Raw genomic sequence first — 21,846 nt, forward strand, 5'->3', positions numbered from 1 at the left:
ACCGCCAGACCTATTCAGGAATATACAGACGCTTTTTGCAAAATCATTTTAATTGATTTAAATGTAATAAGCTTCACACTAAAGATTCAAATCTTAGCTTGTGCATGCCTTTGCGTTCCCCGAGGGCTGAGAATAAAAAAGGTGTTTTAGATAAAAGTTATGGGTGCGGTAAATGTACGGAGGAAAAGCCATTCAGAGCTGACTAACTGCTGCCTTCAGAGTGGAGGAGGAATTGCTATTCCCTCGTGAACCACCCTTTGATTCAATCCACGGCAGAGCAGTCAAGCAGTAAAAACTGATTTTTCTACAAAGAACACTGCTCTGAAAACAATAACCTGCTCTTTTTATCATTACCCACCTCTAGAACCAGCCAGCAGACTGTCTGCCAGGCTAAACTTTTTTTTCTTTTTTAGTTTTCTTAGTTCCTTGTTTACATGATTAATATCTTGCTTCCTTTTTTCTTACTTTTCTTTCATCACTGCTCTGCCAAAAAAAAACCCCAGTACTTTTATAAAGGGAGTAGCAAGAGATGGAGCAGAAAGAAACAGAAACTGGAATGACCTCACAGGTCACGTCGAAAGCAACAGTAATACCGTACGTTTTGCAGCTGTAGGCCACACTAAGCTATGATTTTGGGATAAAGACGACTGAATCTGCGTGTGTAGCATGTAATCGTTTAAAAATCAGTGTCATGTAACCTTTACCAGTTTAAAAAAAAAGAAGGAAATGTTTCACCTTGGAGAGATTTTTTATTATATTTTCTGGTGTTGTACTGGTGCCCAACGGCTTTCCTGACACAATTGACTCCTTATTTAGTTTGTCTTATATTACGTAGCTAATGATAGAAGGTAAGATTAGAGAGCTTTGGCAGCAGCCTAAATAACGTTTTGGTCTCTCCTCTAATTTGATTCGTCTCTACCACCAGAACACACTGGGCCGCCTAAATCATTTTAGGTTTTTAATAAGGTGACAGTTTACCGTCACCAGGCACCAAACCTCATGAGCTCTGCAAGCCACTGTTCATGTATGGGAGGAGCTTCCTGCTTCCAGGCACCTTGCAACGAGTGAAGCAAAGCAATAGAATTTGAATAGTATTGTCATGATCCTGGGTGCTTTTGACCCAGCGTTTTGTGTTTTCTCTTATTGCGATTTTGATTCTGTTCTTCCTCTGGTTAGTGTTACTCTGTTCTGCCCGTGTGTTCCTTCGTTTCTTAGTTTGTGTCCTTTCATGTGTAAGTTCCTGTTTTATTGTGAAGGTCTGCGTCTTATGTGAGTGTTTTCATTTGCCTCCCTAGTCTCGTCACGTTAATCACTCCCAGCTGTGTTCCCCACCTGTGTGTAATCTCCCTGTGTTCTCTGAGTGTATTTAAGTTGTGTCTTCTGTCTTAGTAGTTGCTGGTTCGTCTGTGTTGTTTCCCCTCGGTCTCCCTGCGTCTCTCCGTATGTATTTCCCCGGACCTCCCTGCATCTTCGTTTCTGGTTTGTTTTGTTAGTTTTACCCAGTTTAGGTTTTCCTGTTTCACCTTCACTCACCATTGCTGTTTGTATTTTCTTTTGTTAAATAAATACTCATCTACACCAGAGCTGCTGCATTTTGGGTCCTATCTCCAATTCCACACGTCTGCCACCGCGGTCGTATTTTGGCAGAATGACGTTTTAAGGTATCACCGCAAAGATAGCCATTAGAGCAGAAGGATCATATTTAACGTTATATATCTCTGAAAAGGTGTTAAATATAGACACCCAGTAGTTATGAGGATTGGGGCATCCCAAAAAAAAGTCCGAAGGAGTGACCCTGTTTCTGCTTTACATCTGTTACACAGGGGGTCAGCTCCCGGATAGAACTTGGCTAACTTTTCCTTGGAGATATGTAATCGGTGTAGGACCTTGAATTGGAGGAGCCCATGCCTGGCGCATGTAGAAGAGGAGAATACCCTATGGAGAAAAAGAAGCACATATAATTATAACACATGCACACACAAGCGCACGATACTTTGACCAACTCACTAGCTCTAGTATTTTGCCGTAAAATACAAAGTAACACAACCAGAAACAAGCTAGTGTGTTTGCATGTGTGAGTTATAAATGGTATGCTCCATAAATGTGCTTCCATTTAAATGTACACTTGTGATCTGAATGTGTGGGTGGGTGTGGAAATGGTTGTTTCAGCTTAGTAGCTCATCGGCTGAAAATGTGCCAACTTGACAAAAACACATGCAGACTTTCTCTACTATTTTATTTCAGATATGATTGGGTATCGTAATGGAAATAAGTCATTATAGAGCAGGAGGCAATCTCGTGTTCGATTGCACACAGATTGAAGCTAATGGTGTCTGTGTGCGTGTGTGCGGATGAGAAATTTTGTGTGCACACACCACATGAATACTGTGTATTTCATTGCGATTATGTGCACACACACAGATGTGCATGTGTCTGTGTGTGTCTGTACAGTACAGTGCTCTTTCCAAAGCTGTTGCTTAGAGCGCTTTTCCTTCCACTGCAGCGTTCAGTAAATGTTTTCCCAGAGTGCACCACTCTAGCTCAGCCCACCTGTTTTTGGTCACACTCAGCAACTTTACTAATGAGTTGACTAACATGTTTAGGCAAATTTCTTCTCCTCCCTCCTTCTTGTTTCACACGTCTCTTGACTTGTTTTTATTCTCTCTATTAATGTATTTCTTATGAGATCTGTTGGTGACAGTATCAACAGTGACTCACCTCAGTTGGAGTTTTATCCTAATTTTTATGTTTTTATGCCCCCGTTTACATGACGATTTCAAGCACCATTATATTTGTGAGTTCCTTCTGCTTTTGCTCATCACCGGTGTGGGAATCATGGATTCCTCTGCATCTCAGCCAGTCGCTTCTGTGGGGAATTGCTGCCGGGCATCCAAGATATTTGGTGTGCAGGAGATGTGTCGGTGTGTGGGAGAGGTTTGTGAAACAGGGCCGCTGTTGGATGCCTCTTCCACAGTTATGCTCACCGGTGTTCAGTTACTCTGCAACAAAGTTGATGAGCTCTGGGCAAGTGGCAAGTTTCTAATCCAGTGTAACAGCCCCTGTGTCCTTGCTTTAACAAAAACTTTACTTCGGAACAAGACTGATTCCGATTTGGAAGTTGATGGCTTTGGGAAACGCTTTCTCTTGGTCAGAGACTCTTCAGAGACTAGTAAATCACTCAGTGGAGGCTTGTGTCTCTATGGCAATAAAAACTGGTGCAACACTGATTATCAGGGAGACTTTATGCACAGCTGAAATTGAACTCATGTTTGTATCCCTGCGATCCTTTTGTATATATTCAGCTGAAAGCCAGGGTTGACACCACCGGCAACTTTTTTTTTTTTTTTTTGCATGATTTTAATTGCATCAAACCATTAAAATCTTAAGTAACTTTAACAGTACATTTCTTGTCCAACACAACTCTCAATCTGTCTGAATCTTTGCTACTGATTTGTGAAGGGGAATTCAAATCCTATCATAAAGCTCCACTCTGCACGTCCTGCAAATCGCCCCTAAACGAACTTGTTTGAAAGTGCCTGTGTTGGCCTGGAATAACAGAGAACTGTCTGCATACATTATATCTTGTGAAGATTTGATCATTCCACAGAAATCAATTTTCATTTATCCAAATAATAAATCATGGATCTTCTAATCTGTTAAAGCCTCAATTATTCAGTGAAATGTAAGTTTGAACAAAGGGCATGTGGATAAATACAGGGAGGCACAGAAGAAGGTTGAAGAAGAACTCAAGCTTGGTAAATAGAGTTATAAAGATATAATCAGTGATGAGGATAGAGTCTAAGAACATCTTTAATATTCATTTTAACATCATCATTTTAGTAGAAAGCAGTCGGTTTTTCAAAATGTAGCTCTCGGAAAAGATGTTTGCAGGTTACCATGTGAATTCTTTTCCAGGGGGATCAAGGACAGGAAAGCCTGAATGCTTATGAACTGTGCTGCACAACTAGACGGTATAGTTTGTTTTCTTTTTTACACTCCAAATTCATGTAATGATCACAGGCCTGTGGCACTTATATCTCCTCCAATAAAGAAATTGTTTAAAGAGATTACTAAGTATGACTCTGGCACACTTAGAAGATGCACAGACTTGTTTTGAATATTTTCTTCCTCCACTTTTAATTGCATTCAACTCCACATCTTATCAGGGAGACTTGAGAGGATTCATTACATTGATCCTTGATCTCTCTCCCTCACTCTTGATTTTCGAATTGTTTCTCCTACCCTCAAACTTTCAAGCTGCCACTTTAATCTGTCTTCATCTGTTATAGCTTCCGCTCCTCTCTTTCCTTTCTCTCATTCTCCATCTGCAGTTGGCTGTTTTATGCTTGTTTAAACAGAGATGGACTCCTGGGGTGTGTGTTTATGTGTGCACTTGCATTACTCATGTTGTGGTGGCATAAGTCTGGAACATTGTGGTAACTCGTCTTCCTCTTAGAGAACAAAACAAATCCCTCATGTAAATCTGTCATTAATCTCTAGGGCGAAGCCTTGGTATAAAGCTTAGCAAGTAGTGGTTGCGGTAAAGGGTTAGTAACTCTCTTAAATAAGACTAGTATTATACTGGCTTGCAATTGAGCACATATTTTGTTTCAACCAAGAAATCACTTTAGACATTCACATTGTTGGGACATGTGCTCCTCATGCATACAAATAAAAGAATAAAAAATTGAGAAAAATATGCAAAAGTGTGAATTTAAAAATGAGTATCATGGCTGTTATCATATCATCACTATATGTTATTATATTTTACTTTGTTTTTTTCCTTTTCTTTGTAAAGAAGACCATGAAATATAGCCATACACCCACATACTATCTAAACATTAACCTGCCCTGCTCTTTTATATTAGCTAGACCTTCCTAATAGCAGGTTGGCCCACTTTTTTCTTTCCGAACTGCTGTAATTCTCTGTGGCACAGATACATCAAGGTGCTAGAAACATTCCTCCGAGATTTTGGCTCATTGAAACGATAGCATCGCACAGTTATTGCAGATTTGTTAGCAGCACATCCATGATGTGAATTTCCAGCTCCAGTACATCCCAACGGTGCTCAACTGGATTGAGATCTGTGAATGTGGAGGCTATTTGAGTTCAGGGAACTCATTGTCATGTACAAGAAACCAGTTTGAGATAATGTGAGCCTTAAGACATGGTGTGTTATGTTCCTGGAAACATCCAGAAGATGATGAAGATGGGTACACTGTGGTCATAAAGGGATGGTTGTGCTCAGGAAAACGACAGGTACTAAGGGGCACAAAGTGTGCCAGGAAAGTATCCCCCACACTACAATCTTCTATTGTTCAGTTTTGATGAGCCTGTGTGAATTCTAGTGTTAGTTTCATGTTCTTAGTTGATCCTCTGCTGCTGTAGCCCACCTCCCTTGAGTTTTGACATTTTGCTGGCTCAGAGAAGCTCTTGCATAACTTGGTAGTATTAAGTGGTTATTTGATTTACTGCTGTCTACCTATCAGCTTGAAGGAGTTTGGCCGTTCTGCTCTGTCTTCTGACATAAACAATGCGTTTTCACTCGGAGAACTGCCGCTCACGGGATGTTTTAGATGTATACTCAGACCAGCATGTCTGGCACCAACAGCCACACCAGGTTAGAGACATTATACACAGTATACCTTTGTTAGTGCAACTACAAAATAAAGAAGAAAGAAAACCAAGGGAGAGAAACTATCACTTATTTTTCAACACGCAAATCCAGCAAAACTGTCTAACTTTGTTTGAACACAGAACAAGTTAAGCAGTCAGATTTAGTGACAGCAGTCAGGCAGAAATAATCACTGCATGTAACCTAAAAATAAAGCTAATGAAGCTGAATACACGCATGGAGCTGCAGATGTAACGCTGTGCACTCTGATCATAACTGATTAAACTGCACTGTCAGTTTTGCAGTCACCACTGAAGCCGGACATCAACTAGTACTGTGGCTCAAACTCGGACTTTAAGCTATAACATAATGTTGCTCCTCCATGGTGATTTCTGCCTGCAGTGTCAGAACACAGCTGACAGACTTTTGGCATACAGTGTACTCTGTAGTTGTAGCTGCTGGTGCACACAGTTGACTACTTCTGAGGTAACCTCACACTGACACCAGCTACACTGTACTGCAGTCCTGTGTATTTTTGATACGAATCTGAATTGATTTTATCTGAACAATAAAAAATAAATAAATCTAAAAAACAACACAATGCAAAAGCCTGCCTAAGATGAAATTTTATTGATTTTTATAAAAAGCACTTTAGGGGATACTTGTGTATACTTGAGGAGATGGAAGTCAGTCCTGTTTAAGAGCTGTTAAAAATTCTTGTCTGACACAGTCTGGTCTGAAAAAACTATTCAAGTGGATGAGAATCATTTCACAAAAGGAAGATCCAAGACTTTCCTTTTCTGCAGAGGATAAGCTCATTAGAGTCACCAGAGATCCCCAATTAATGACACCTCAGATTAGAGCTCACATCAATGCATCCCAGAGTTCAAGTAGCAGACGCTTCTCAGCATCAACTAATCAGGCTTTCATGGCTAAATTGCTGCAAAGAAGTCACTTCTGAAGGTTATTAGTTGAAAAACCGAACTGCTTTGGTTCAGAAAATTTGGATTGGTTAGGCAATACAATGAGTTTGTGCAAACGCTGGCTACTTTAAAGAATTTTTTAACTTCATTTAAAAAAAGCTAAAGTTTATTATTTCATAATTTCAATTTTCAGTGTGGTAAAACCACTAAACGAGCGGATGTGCCCAGACATTTGACTGTTTCTCTATGTACATGCAACAGTGTCACAATGAGGAAAAAGATGTGTAGCGCTGTTTCTCCCCCCTCATATTTCCACCGACTTTGTCTGCCTGTCTATTGAGAGATGAAAGAACCATGATTAGGTCATAAATACTTTATCAAAGCATCGATAGTCCGTACACACACACACACACACACACACACGCACGCACGCATACACACAAATGCACAGAAGGCACTCAGATACGGTCTTTGATTGGGTCTGATGGCCTTTGTAGTAGTCCCCAGAGTGACAGTAATTGAACCGATTCCAATGACATTAGAGACATAAACCACCCAGTCACAAGTTTTTTGAGGCAACATGACAGGAGAAAGCAAACCAATGCAATGCCTCGATGTGAAATGACAGGACCTCCCACTCTCCACCATCCCAGCCTCCCCCACCCATCCACTTAGAGATGTGCTATCCGTATAATTTCCAAAATGTCACTGGAATCATTTTGATCTGCCCCTCCTGCCTGAATACTTAATTTTGCACAGAAATTCACAGTGGAGTCCTGCAGCCGACTGTAATTTAAAGTAGTTGTACAGGTTAGTCTTTATATCTCAAAAGGTTGCATTTGCTGGGCTAGTGATGCCATTCTTGGGTTTTACCTTTGAAAGGTTTTTAATATTTTGAGGTTTAGTTATAGAACCAGATTCACCTGGAAGTTAAGCCATTGACTGAAAAAATGGTTTTATATCTTAAAAGAGTTGAATGGATTTGTGAATTGCATGTGTGATCTGACTAAAAGAATAGTCACTTGGAAATAGATGCAAATTAACTTTACTTCAGTGGCGTAATTACTTATCTCTGAATATGTGTGTCTTTGCGAGCGCTATTCATTACCTTACTGGTAGGCTCCTAAAATATGGAATCTAGAATTTGTGCACACACGCAGACTGTGACATCTTTGATCTTATTTTCTATTTTCCACATCACTAACCACACCCTTCTTCCACACTCATCTGTCTACGCTTCTGTTTCTTCCTCACATTTATAATTTCTCCAGGTTTCATGATCCAAAACGAATCAACAGAAATGTTTCGACAGTAAGAAAAATAAATGGTCAAACAAATAAATGGATGCAGATTGAGATTTTCTGCACCCTTTTGCCACAGACACAGAGACAATTCCCTAAAAGATATTAAACAAAAGTAACCAACTTTAATTTGGAAGAAAACGCCTCCGGGCAAAATCTATGCTTTGGTAATTGTGTAATTCTCCACAGTGGGTATGCCAATATCTGAATCCTACCAGGCCTCTAATCCCCATTAAGAGCTCCTTTCAATTCATTTTCTGAAATACAATTCATTTGCTTCAGATAGAAAGTAGCCCTGTAGACACTGTAACATCTCTCAGTGTTTCATCTACCCCAAACTGGGTCCTCCTCACACACACTCGACCACAATGTCAACTCATATCAACCCGCACTCACTCACAGCTGTAAATGGGTCTCATTATTATCAGTAAGGACATAAATAAGCAGGTAAATTGTGGGAGTCCCTCACCATCTCTCAGAGTGATACAATCATCACCATGGTTACTGATGGACAGTGTGTATGCATAGCCGTGTAGTCACAGTACCTGCTGTTCCTTTGCATATGAATAACATCTCTAAAGTTAATAATATTTCCTCTAGGCAGTTAAAAAAGGAAGAAGCTAGAAATAATTGTTAAAATAGAATTTAATTTTGTGTTATTATTACTGGTTAGTCCTTATGTTACACAGTGATGGATTACTGTGTTGAAGTGAAGACCTAAATGCAGGATGCAGGGGGCAGGGAGCTGAAGCTGAGCTGAAGTGAGCTTTATTGTTGATACAAAGTCCAAGGAATGAGGGGAAAAACACAGTATCCGGAATCCTGAGGGACTAGGACTAATGCAGGGCTGCACACAGAAAACATTCATGGGAAAGTAACGGGTATGTTCACTGATGACACAAAAAGACAAAAAGCATTCGTTTATATAAATGAAGACAGTCAGGATATTCATAACACATGAAGTAACTAAAATGCATACCATGTATCCTTCAAAGTAAAACTAAAAGTATTACAGACATGAATATTAAGGCTTTACAAGATGTCAGACTACAGAACATAGGGCACACAGGACATTAATCCTGAAATGAGAGAGATGGAGGATAGAAGAGAGAAACACTGAGGGAAGTAAAATTGAATTTAGGATTCATTTTACAGTTCTTTTATTGGTTTTTAAATCTTTAAATGGTCTGGCACCTGCGTATCTGTCTGATTTGCTGAAGTCCTATGTCCCCACTCGTTCGCTCCGGTCAGCTGAGCAGCTGTTGCTCTCAGTCCCCAAATCACGGTTGAAACTGAGAGGAGACCGAGCGTTTTCTATTGTGGCTCCTAAGCTTTGGATCTTCCTCTTCACATTAGGCAATCGACATCAGTGATGGTTTTTAAATCCAGATTGAAAACGCATTTTTATTCACTGGCTTTTGATTCAGTGGTTGACTGACTTGTATTTTATTGTTTTCGCTATGTTTATTATTTTATCGTATTTATTATTCTTATGGTGTCTATTATGTTTCTGTTGTTCAGCACTTTGGTCAGCCTTGTGTGTTTTTAAAGTGCTATATAAATAAACGATGATGATGATGATGAAGTAAAGGCTACAGCTAACAGAAATCTAAATAATAACCTAAACATGGAATTGCAAACCTGAGAATCATCACTAAAATAGTAATAAAGGGAAAACTAAAATAAAGGAGTCAGTGAACTAAACATAAACAGATTTTTCTGCTAGGGAAAAAGTAACCAAAACAGAAATGCAACAAAACAAAACTCAAACTTCAAACTCAAATATATCAATAAAAACAGAGTTCAAGCTCACATATATAAACCTGGTAATTGAAACTCAAATACACAGAAAGTCCTGTGACCATGACACTTTAAGGTGTCATATAAGAGAGCAAAGATGTTCCATCGATCCTCATGTACCACTGAACCAGGTCCAGGCAGTAGCAGTCTAAACAGAGCTGCATCCTCCCTCTCCTCGTCCATCGCCTCCTTCCAGGGTGGTACTGATGTGTCTGACCAGTCAGGAGAGACAGTCCACTGTGTCCTCCTCTGCTTTGAGTTCTTGTACTGTTGGAATATGTCTGAAGCATCGTGCTTGAAAGACATCTTAGAGAGATTCTAGACAGGTTCTTGAACCACCTGAATTGGCTCCTTTCCACACTAAGGAGCTGTGGTTTTACTGTGAGCACCTCCCAAATGACTGAGCTCCCCATCCCATCTGAAACACTCTTTAAAAGAAGCTCATTTCCACAGCTTACCTGCAGGATCTCATTCTTTCAGCCACACAGCTCTGCTCGCGGCAATAGGCGATTGTAGGAATGCAGATCGACCGGTAAATCAGCAGCTTTGTCTTCTCACTCGGTGCTCTCTCCACTGCAACAGACTTCCACAGTGTCACTGCCGACACCAGATCGATGCTTATGTCAGTCTCCAGCTCTGTGCCTCACCCACTCTCTCACGGCTCAAGATGATATATTTAATTTGCCCAATGAACTTCAAAGCAGATATTCAGAAAAGTCTGTAAATGCTGACAATTGAAAAGGTGCTACGAGTTTTTGGGATGATCTTCCGCTAGTGGTTTATCAATTAAATGATTAATTTCAACGCTATATAATTAAAACCAGCAAATACATTTTGCAAGATCTAAATCTTTATATTTGAGAGGTAGCAGAGTACCAGCAGTGTTTCACATTTCAGACTGAAGAACTGTTTGTTGAGACTAAAGAACATGTTATAGTGACAGTTACACTGAATGTTTCAGTTTCCTGACTCAGATCTCTTTCTTTCTGATAATAGCTTCTGCATCTGTAGAAGAGTAAGAGAACAAGGAAAGAGGCAGAGAGTCTGAGAATCAGAGGAGGTCGATTTTTGGAAAAGGCAGGACTTGATTCTTAAGCTTGTGTGTACGTGTTGCTGTTTGGGATGCAAAAGATGTCCAATAGCCGCTGCTGCAGATGTGGCTTTTCTCCAAGATTGATTGTTTCCCTCAGGGAGGGAGATGGTGAGTGTAAGACAGAGAAAGATTTATGCCCAGCTCAGTGCCCTACTACTGTTTGTTTAAATGTTCTTCCCTCTATCTCTGCTGTCAGTAACCGGTGTTGCCTTTTCCTAATAAGGTGAAAACGGCAAGGTACTCAAATACCCTCTTTCTGTTAGAAGACAGGATGACACTTACATTTGCTTTTACCCTCTCTTACTCATAGGTTTACGTATGTGATCTGTTTAATGCTACTGTCACACTCAAGAAAACTGTGGTTGTAGACCACAGCACAACCAAAATTATGATGTTGCCTTTGACATGGTTGCTTTGAAAACAGGGACCAAGGTCTGTTAACACTCACAGTCGGTTTCCATTTTCAGAGTGCCTTTGGTGCATCAAGATAAAACCGCACTAAGATAGTCTGCTATCAGGTTTTGACTTAATGTGGTGAAGCTGGCAATTGCATGCAATCTGTTTATGATAATACTGCAACTATAAATGTGATAACTCTGTGAAAATCGCAAATCTGTAGCAGTCTACATACAAAAATTCCCATGAAGTTTTTACATTCAGAATTCAGAAAGTTCAGAAAGTCAAACACAAATTCATAAAGTGCTCCTCAAGTAGTTACATAGTTGCTGCACAATGACAGTTTAACTTCAAAATTAGGTTTGCAAACCTTCCCCAATCTGTCACTGATTCCAGTCAATCTGACAGCGATCGTTTGAGGACAGGTCACCTACCACCAGGTGACCCGTGCAGTGAACTTGTGATTGAAAGTGCTAAACCAGAGGTTGAGGGTGTTGTACACTCAACCTTTGGACAACCTGGTCTCACAACTGCTTGCAGATGGTTGCCAAATAAGAAAAAAGTTTCACCAAGCAACCACCAATTTTTCCTAGTCACAAAGAGGTTGCTGTCCTATTTTATGTCAAAATTCAAAACATGTTTTTTCGTCTTTTGCATTGACATTAAATGATAGTCAAACCCAGATAAAGCTCTGAGCCTCGTGTGAACGGATATGAAATTGTTAGTTTCTGAATGAGTTTTAAGGGAATGGTGTTTGGAAGTTTTTCTAGCAAAAATGACAAACACTTTCTGGTTCCAGCTCCACAAACAGCAAACTTTGTTGCTCTGTTTACATCACTGTAAACTGAATATCCTTGGATGTAGGACAAAGTGCGCTGTGTTTATGTGATTTTGGGGTTTGGGTGTTTTTTTTACTGGACAGCATGATATGATATGTCATAGAGTAGAGGAATAATGAGAAAAATAACTTCATCAATAACCAGAGTCTTAGTTGCTGTCCTGGTGGTTTATTTTATGAATGGGGTATGTGTGTGTGTTTGGAATAATGCGCTTTTTTGGTTACACACATAAACACCATCGTTTAGCAAAAAGCATTACATATTACACTATTTTCCACACATGCATTTGCCAACTATTGTGAATAAGAACAAAGAAACCAAAGCCAAGAGGACTATTATTTTCTTATATGCACTGTTTAATTCATTAAATGAAAATCTAATGAAAGTATGTAACTGTTGTTCTCTCTTGATGTATTGGAATTCATACAGAACATGTGGCTCTGCTGTAAGATGCATCTGTACTCTGTGCTTTACAGTGCAGATGATAAATGTCTGCGAATAACAATACTGTGTGTGAGATGATGAAAGAACAATTTGTGTGTTGTGTGTGTGTGTGTGAAAGAGAGGAGTGAGGGAGGAAGATTTAGAGCAGGATTTTTCATTTTGTGGTGAATCCATTGAGTAAAAACCATCATTTCCCATGAGGCCTGACTCTAATGGTGTTTATTACAACTGCAGATTCAAATCGAATCAATTTGACGTGTTGACTGGTTTGAATATCAGTAGGATGGGAACCATCTGTCTGGGGCTCACTTTAAATTTCACCCTCCCTCCCTGCACATCTCTACTTCCCTTTAATTTTTCCTAGTCCTAATATTACCAACGTTAGACTTATTTATCTGCTTTGTGCACAGAGTAGAGAAACAAACCTAACTCACACAAATGCACCACGACCACCAACACATGCACAAACACACTTGTTTACCAGCACCGGCTCAGTAATTGACATATCAAAGACAGCTGTGCTGATTTTCTGTTTTTTAGCTTTCAGTTCGTTGCTAACTTCTTTTGTTTTAGAGTGTTTATTAGTGTTTTCTCCCTCATCAACCGTGTCTTTCTCTTTTAAACAACTTCTTCAGGCATGTTATTATTCAAACCATGTCTGCGCCAACTCTGCTAGCTGAAAGAAACAAACCATCCCTCTCCCTAGTTTGAAATTTCTCCTCTGTCGCCTGAAAGCCTTGGCCTGTTAATTCATTTGTTCTGACATACGTCCTTTATATCATGCAGACCACCCCAGTGCATTGTGAGAGGTTTATATACACAAGTGCTAAAGCACATCCTGAGCTGTCCAAAATTTCATACTAAAGTAATATTTAGTGTGCAGAGATTTTTTTTTTTTTGTGCGTCTGAAACTTGTATATATACCCAATAGTATGCGAGGTGGGGAATAATATGGTATACCAGCAGTGGACACTACACCAGCATAAACATCACCCCACAGAAGATATCAGAGGCTGAATCAGACATTATGATTTCCTGGAAGAAAACAAAGCCCAGAATAATAACAGGACTACAGGGTTTCTTATGCCTTTCAAAATGGGCCTTTGGGGGGGGGATTCTGCATATAAACACACACATATATAACCTCCTAGGACCTGGCGTCGACATATGTGGACATCACATTTTGGGTTGTCTAGACCAAAATACTAAATTTGGCTCTACAAGGGCCTGATATCCACTTACGAGGCAATTATACTGCCACTGTTCTACTAATTTAAAACGTATGTCCTTATGTGTGGATCTTATTTTTCTCAGAAACAAAAATCGGGTAGAAAAAAAATCTGGTAATTCTTTGTTTTTACATTCATCAGGTTCCAATCAGTCCCAACTGGCAAAGAGAAATTAAAAATGCATGCCATGAAAGAGTTTGGGTCTTAGGAGGTTAAGTCAGTGTTACCTTAGTTATCAAAAGTGGGGGGTTTCTGTCAAGGCCATTTAACAAACCCAAAAGATTATAATTGATTAATTAAATCCAACTTAAACTGGTCAAAAAGTGTTTTTTATGGAGAAAAAAAATTCCTCCACTTACATGCTACCATCCACATATTACCAAGCTCAAAATGACCATCGTAATGTAATTATATGTTTCTTATGCTAAGTTTTGCATTTCAGATACAAAGTATAACTGGGGCTGAAAACATGAGATTTTCAGGTCATATGCAAAATAATTTGTATCATAAACGCAAAAGCCTTCCATGCATACATTTACTTAACCTTTTATCCAGTTGGGGTAACAGGGGGCTTGAACCTGTCTCAGTCATCATAGGGGAAGTGGGCAAGTACATCCTGGATAGGTCTGTCACAGGGCTAACACAAAGAGACAAACCATTCACCCTCACGTTCACATCTGTGGTCGATTTAGAATCACCGGTTAGCCTAACATCCGTATCTTTGGGCTGGATTACCCAGAGAAAGCTTCACTGCCTCCTTCAAAGTTGTCTCTTTGTGAGACACTGTACCACTTCTAGTCCTTCTGATAAGGTTTTATCACAGTTTGCAACGATCATTCTGACCTCCTGCAAATGTGTATCTGTTTGCTATGTCAATATGATGACCTTTTATGTTGAATGTTGAATTTGGAAAGAGGACGAAGTCACGGGTAACCAAATACAGTGAGTAGCGCTGGTGCTAAGTGAGGATTTTGTTGGTGTGGCCAGAAACTCCTGTGCAATGTGTTGTGAGAGTGTATGATGGAGCAATGAAATATGGCATAGCTCAGGTCATCACGGCAGAATCTGCTGACAGTCCAACCCTGGAGTCGACTTCACCGTGCACAATCCCATAAATGTCAAAAAAATAGAGCGCCAGCTATTGACTTGATGGATCATCTTGGAGGTTGCACACTCCAGGTTCTTCCACTGAAAAATAAGAGTTTTAATAATCTGAGTTGTAGCTGAAGATCTATGTCTCATCACCAGTGATGATACTCGACATTGAATTTGGGTCAGTTTGACATAGCTGTGATTCTGAAGTTTAACGTACACAAGAAAGTGGCCGTGACCAGGGAGTGAGCTCAGCTGTAGAACTTTATGATCACTTTTTTGATCATATCTTTCTCAGAATTTCTAAAATTGTTAATAATCAACAATTTAACACCGTAGAGTCGTGCTGCTTTCGTGGGAAAAAAGTGTATCACTACTATTGTTGGTAGAAAAGGTCCTCTGATTTCCTAGTAGCACTGGGGTTTAATTGTATTTACTGACAGAGGTAACTGTTATTATTTTTATTATAATTGCATTTTTTTGTCACAGACATGTGGGGAAACAAAATAATTTCATTCGCTACACGAAATATTATGTACAGATCAACATTTGAAACAAAGTGTTTCTCTCTAAGCATGTCTTATTATTTCAAAACTATTTTGTTTTTCATTTAAAAAAAAAGAGACTTTTACTGGCTCAGAAATAACCAGGCGGTAATTTTACACAATCGCATAGCATGTCATGTTTCAGTGCCGCTGGAGTTTTGCAGGTGTCAAAGCTATGTAGAGGTGTTCAGAACATAGGATGAAAGGTATTGTTCATTTCCTGAATCAATTTAACAAATAATCACTCACTCTTTTGTCTCCACATCTTCACCCTCTCCTTTAGGTGACGTGTAATTGCTTCACCATCAGTGATGGGGAGCTGCAGGAGATTGGAGTTGGCCTGTATCCAAGGTAACAAAGGGCAGCGTGGAGAGCATGCACATCTAAAAAGCATCATTAATTTCAATCTTGCTCGTAATCTTTGTTAGATGCCACTCTTACTTATAAAAAAGCCACAAAATTTAAAAGCTGCGTAGACTTACCTGCCCGATCACTGCGCCCTAACCAACCCCACCCGTCCTCGCACCTGCTCGCTTTTAAAGCCCTGCCTGCGCTTCTCGATGTTTTCCTGACAGTTCTTTGAAGTAGCAGGAAAAAGGGGGGACTCAAGGGAGTCAATTTTTGCTGTAAGGCAAAAACCTGAAAATGAATGTTGACTGTATATATTATAATGCTGTTAGGGGAAGACAGACGGAAAAGGAAAGCTGGAATTCATAGAGAAATGCTAGGTTTGACTCCCAACTGATGTGGGATTGATAATGTGTTTGTTGTGTAGAATAGGGGGCACATTATTCGTGCAATGTAAGTAATTAGTGTGAATTTCTGTAGTTTGAGTAGATTTCGTTGTGTGACTGTAACATTAACCAGTCATAAAGTGTGTAAGTACGTCCATTTTTAGTAGAGCAGTTAACAAAATATTATTCACTCTCTCTGCTGTCCTAGAAAGTGGAATGAAGGCCGTATACAGCCTTGCACTGGCATATTTTTGCCTTTTCGTATCACTGCAGAGACTCACCGAAAGACTAAAAATCTTCCTGTCACAGTTACTCTATAGCTCAGGAAAGGCAACCTCTGGTGTTGTGTAGATTTTGAATATCTGCCTCAGTTTTATTCACATTCATTCTGATATGTCTACCTATCGTAGTGGAAATACTGTAACTGTGTACACAGACCTCACAGGTTACACACATGTGCATAAGTGTTGATAAACCCCTTGACCTGATTTAGGGATGTGAGCATGGCCCACACTCACATGGTCCAAAACTTGAAATGGTCCTCATAAAATACACACGAATACACACTGAGACACACACAGCAGTGCAGTACTGTATGCACTGTAATCCATGCATTGAATCCCGGGTGAATGGGGTGGGATTTGGCCTGGTGTTGTACATGTCGTTAGTGTTGTCACACACACAGACACACACACACACACCACAGGTATCCCTGCCAGTTTATCTGGTTCGTGTTGAGATGTCAGATGGTCGCAGTGGCATTACCAAAGCTCAGCCAAACCACGTGGGTCTATGTGCGATTTGTGTTGTAACTCATCCATAAATAATGGGCCCGTTCTCAGAATGGTCCCCCTGCCTATTCATATTTTGGGTTGCCTAGCAACCATGGGTTTGCCGAAGAGAGGGGGATTACTGTGGTGAGACTACACCTCCGTTCATCTCACCGCTTTCTGCTCATTTTCTGTCTCTGTTATATTTCAAAAACTCTTTTTCTCATTAGCTGACTTTCTCGTTCTCCTCTCAGCTGCACTCATCCGTACCATAACCCTCTTTCACTGCTAATTGGCCTATTGACAACATGATGTGAAATCCTCAGAGCGCTCTATCAAAAGCAAAATGATTCAGAGTTGAATTGATAGCACAGATTACGTGTTGTAATCCTCCTCAACCATACATTTTATATTACCTCGTTTTAACCCCCATGTGGATGCAAGGAAATCCTCCCAGGGGTGCAGTGCAGCAAAAGCAGGGAAAATAAATTACTTAACAGTATAACATGCAGACCTGAGAGATGTTTATGAGGAGCACACTTTTTAGAAAATGGAATCACTTGACTGTGTTGGAAATCAAAAATTAGATGACATTTTCTCAGCCTCTATGGGATGACATCAGTTTCCGCTTGGTTACATGGATTGATAGTGGCCCTGTGTCGGATTGGTGACCTCTCCAGGTCTCTACCCTGCCTCTCGCCCAATGGTAGCCAGGTAGGCTTCAGCCAATACAACTTCTCTATTGCTAGATCGCTTTAATCCTCACCACAGTCAATGTTCTCAAATGAATCATAGCAAAAAACAACTGCTTTATAAAGCAAGTGTATTTAAAGCAGGTGATTAGGGGTTTAGCAATTCCTGATTCCATTATTGATGATTGATTATTTCCCCCTTTTGTTGTGATCAGCGTTTGGGTCATTACTCAAAAAAAGTAATTATTACCTGTAATACACAGAACACTTTTCTTTAAAGTAATGCAGTATGTTACTCAATTACTCCAAAGAGAAGTAATTTGTTACATTATTCGTTACATTATATTCTAGTTTCTCCGTAAAATGACTTGTAACACACTCTCTCATAATTGCCAGTTAACAATATAAACTGAGGCTACAGTCCCACACACTAACACAAATCTGTATCATAAAGAGACACACATGCAATCTTCCTCTTGGTATTTGGGTATGAACACAATGCAGAAATAACCGGCACAAAAGAGATTTCAAAGCGATGAAAGCCACAGTGATGCTACTTTAGAGAGATGAGCAGGTAAACTGCGGAAGCTGTTTGCAGTCATGGAAACAACAACCTGACTGCTCATCTGTTTGTTACCTGTTTACATTCAGTGTCTGGTTGCTGGACTCGTGGTCGGCATTCATTCAAACTCAGCTTTAACATTACTCTGTTTGCAGAAAAGCCAAAGTTCATTTAGCAGCATAATCTAGTTGTTTCTTTCCATTTTACCATTGCATTCCTCCTCCAGTACACAGACTGAAATAAGCTGATTCTAGCACAAGCGCAAATGGAACCGAAAAGCAGAATCAGTAGGCAAGCAGACTAACATTTCCAAGTAACTGAACTACTGGGAACCGATTCTCGATTCCCAACCCCACAGATTCTGGTTCAAGTCTAACTAAAAAGGTATATACATTTTGGGTTTAGCGTTTAATGCTCCTGTGTTAGTACAGCAGTGAACCACCTCGAAGCTGAGAAAAGAATCAATTGTGAAAGAAAGATGCTCACAATAGAAACAAAGAGATGACATATCTAAGCCTTTTCCATAATTTAATACCAGTTATAATTAAGGATAATAGACCTTTACTATCTGCAATCTCACACAATATTTCGCTCTCCGCCCTGCTACTGCAACACTTAGTCTCAGTTAGTGTGAGCCGATACTGTTAATGTGAGATGTGGTTTAGTTAATTAATCTAATTAGTATGCTAATGAGCCTCCTTCTATCAGATAAAAGCATCGTTTGGAGCGCTTGATTCCTAGTTGATATTCAACCTGCAACTTCTTCACTGTAGAACAAAGCCAGGGGGTTACTTTTACAAAGACTGAACACGCGCACACACACACACGCACTTTATCTGTTGGACCTATTGTTTTGCTGAATATGATAAATGAGTGCAGCGGTAATGGAAGGGGTCATAAAAACAGACAAGCCTCTTCAGTATTTTTCACGGCCATGTGTGCAGTGACATTAAATGTCTTTTTATGGGTCACAGAGGTCGTCGAGTACTTCTTTAAAAAGCACAATATCAACGCGCACAGTTACATGCTCAGCATGAGAACGATGCACATCAGGTCTTTCAGTTAATTAGTTCAGCTTGCAAAGCAGTTGGATTCTCTTGAGATGTGCAAGATTACAATCATGAGAGAATCCATCTTTCCATGCTTCAAGTTCTTTAACCTTTAGAAAACCACAGTTGGACAGGAACAGTCAGCGTGCTACCAGGATCTACTAGCTAATAAAGTTTTGCTACAGGGAATTTTCAGTACAACAATCTTATGTGACACTTTGTAGGCAATTCAGCCAATAACCTGCCAAGAATATTTTTACTTTTATCTTGTACATCCATAATTTAAACATCTCACCCCTCATGGTTGTCTCCATTCGATTGCACCTACCTGTCAGTGGGAAATGCATCACATGTGGAAAACGTTCGTACAGTTCCTAAAGTAGCTTGTTTGTGGATACTGGTTAATTTTAAAGGGAAAAAAACAACAACACTTGTGTATTGTAAATAAAAACTGTAAGTAAAACCACTTATATGTGGTATCAGTGTCTCCATCAAGATGCTGTCAAAATAAATTTGGGAGTGAATGAGCAGGAAGCTGATTTGTGTCGGTAATAAAATTGGGAAATGAGATAAAAGCCTTTGTTGTGACAGAAGTGGAGTACCCATCGTTTCCTGATTTATTGTGCGCCTGTCTGAGAGGCAGATAGACCAACAGAAAGAAATAAAGAGTGACATTTGTTATGACAGAAGCAGACTACTCATTTTGTCACACTGTGCAGGGAATTTTGTGTGTGCATATGTGTGCGTGCGTGTAACTTTTTGCTTGCGTGAGTGTTTTGTTTGAGAGCTCCGTCTTAAATGTGCAGAATTAAAGGTAACATTGCCAGATGATTTTTAAGCCCCTAACAGCACCTTGGAGTCGGGATCTTTTTATCTTTAGGGAGAAATGTCACCCAGCGTGTGTTTTTTCTCTCATCATTATGCTGCCACAAAGTAGCATTACAGTCAGCACCGGACTGACTGAAACCCCAAAACAGTTGGACATGTAGCAGCTGGCGGCTCAGCAGGAATGAGTCACTTCTTATATTTTCCAAACACCACAAGTAAACAGTTTCTCATCCTTTATCACATGCTGTTTCCTCTCGGTGTACGAGTATTTAGGAGAAAGGGCTGCCAGTCATCGTTTAAGGAGGGCGACACAAACACATACAAACTTTGTTAGAGTTTATTTGCAAGTTAAACATTTTATCACACATCTCTCAGGCTTCCTCCAACTTTTTGTCCATCTCTTTTCTCTCTTTCACTTTTCCTTCAATTCATTCCCCTCCCGCTCTGTTTGCCATCTTTCAGTTTATCTCTGTTAAACCACGACTGCCGGCCAAACTGCGTGATGGTGTTTGAGGGGACGAAACTGGAGCTCAGAGCTGTTCGGGATATCGACCCTGAAGATGAGGTATGATGAAGAAAATAACCTCACAGTATGGCTTTTGAACAATATAGAATCTGAAACCAAGAACTATATCTGCCATGAAGTGAATTTTATTATGCAAGTAACAAATACTGTATACTTATCCAGTATTTGATAGATGTACACTGAATTAAATGTTATTAAAGAATTATTACAAGATGTAGCCAAGTGAAATTTCATAGCAACACAAGCCGGATCACAGCTCCTAACTTGGCAGTGTTTTCTCCAATTTTCCGTACTTCATCATCCCTTGTGACTATATATAATGGGATTAATCCAAGCCATCTGTCCTACAAGACACACAAACACACACACACACACACACACACGTGCATTACTTCTACAGTATCACATTTCTTCTTTTTAGTCTGTTTTCCAAATGTCTAATATAGATATGTGCTTAACACTGATCCTCAAAATATGGCCTCAAATTTATTTAAGTGCTGTAGGTAAAAGTGAAAATTAAATTTGAGCAAACTGTTTGTTTCTCAAACTAAGCCGCTCTCTCTCTCTCTCTGTCTGTCCAGCTAACTATAAGTTACATCGAGACGTTGTCACTGACTGAAGATCGGCAGAGGCAGCTGGAGGAGCAGTACCATTTTACCTGTCACTGCCAGCGATGTGACTCGCGAGACAAGGTCAGAGGCAAACAAATTAAATTGCGGCCTTCATTCACTTCTAATCAGGATTACAGCTATTTATTTGGGTGTTTTTCCCCCCTCACAAAAAGAGACGTATAGAATAATATGTCCAACAATCAGAGCAAAGCAGCTATCATCACCAAAGGTGGTAGCCCTCTAGATTTCCAGACTCTTCCAAATCATACCTGATCTTTTTTGGTGAGGGGTCACATTTGAGACTTGCACATATCGCTGTCGCCATAGCTCGAATATCATATTTTTACTCTACGATGAGTATAGAACGACACGGGCAAAAATATATTTGTTGAGTGAGTGAGTGCCTGCGATGGATGTAGTGGTGGAAATGTCACTGTTTCATTCATGACAGATCATTTTGAAACGTCTATATCATTTTCCAATAAGAACAGCTCCAATAAACTGGTTAAAAGTCTGTATTGATCCTTTTGTCCTCTTATCATTATAACTGAGTCCATAGTGTGCACATGGTTAGCCACTTTCAAAGTGCAGAAACACACTCTTTCACACACTTCTGTGTGTGGATGATGATTTTGCACCTTATCGTGATTGTTTTTAACTTTGTAAAAAACATTTGTGGAATTTCAACCGTACATCCTTACTGCCTGTCTCTCTCTCTGTTTCACAGACACACACACACACACACACACACACACACACACACACACACACACACACACACACACACACACACACAC

The 21,846-nt window shown here is 39.9% G+C and overlaps 1 protein-coding gene across 1 annotated transcript in view; it reads left to right on the top strand.

Moving 5' to 3' along the window:
- Nucleotides 1-21,846, top strand: part of smyd3 (SET and MYND domain containing 3) — a 95,822-nt gene that overhangs the window by 61,298 nt on the left and 12,678 nt on the right. The window contains exons 6-8 of the mRNA XM_005915055.2: nucleotides 15,561-15,628; nucleotides 20,375-20,477; nucleotides 21,020-21,130. Of these exons, the coding sequence (XP_005915117.1) occupies nucleotides 15,561-15,628; nucleotides 20,375-20,477; nucleotides 21,020-21,130 (282 nt within the window). The remainder of the gene's footprint in view (nucleotides 1-15,560; nucleotides 15,629-20,374; nucleotides 20,478-21,019; nucleotides 21,131-21,846) is intronic.

This window comes from Haplochromis burtoni, unplaced genomic scaffold, assembly GCF_018398535.1.
Source record: "Haplochromis burtoni strain Fernald_Lab_line unplaced genomic scaffold, NCSU_Asbu1 Contig_11, whole genome shotgun sequence".
In the NCBI taxonomy this organism is placed as follows: domain Eukaryota; kingdom Metazoa; phylum Chordata; class Actinopteri; order Cichliformes; family Cichlidae; genus Haplochromis; species Haplochromis burtoni.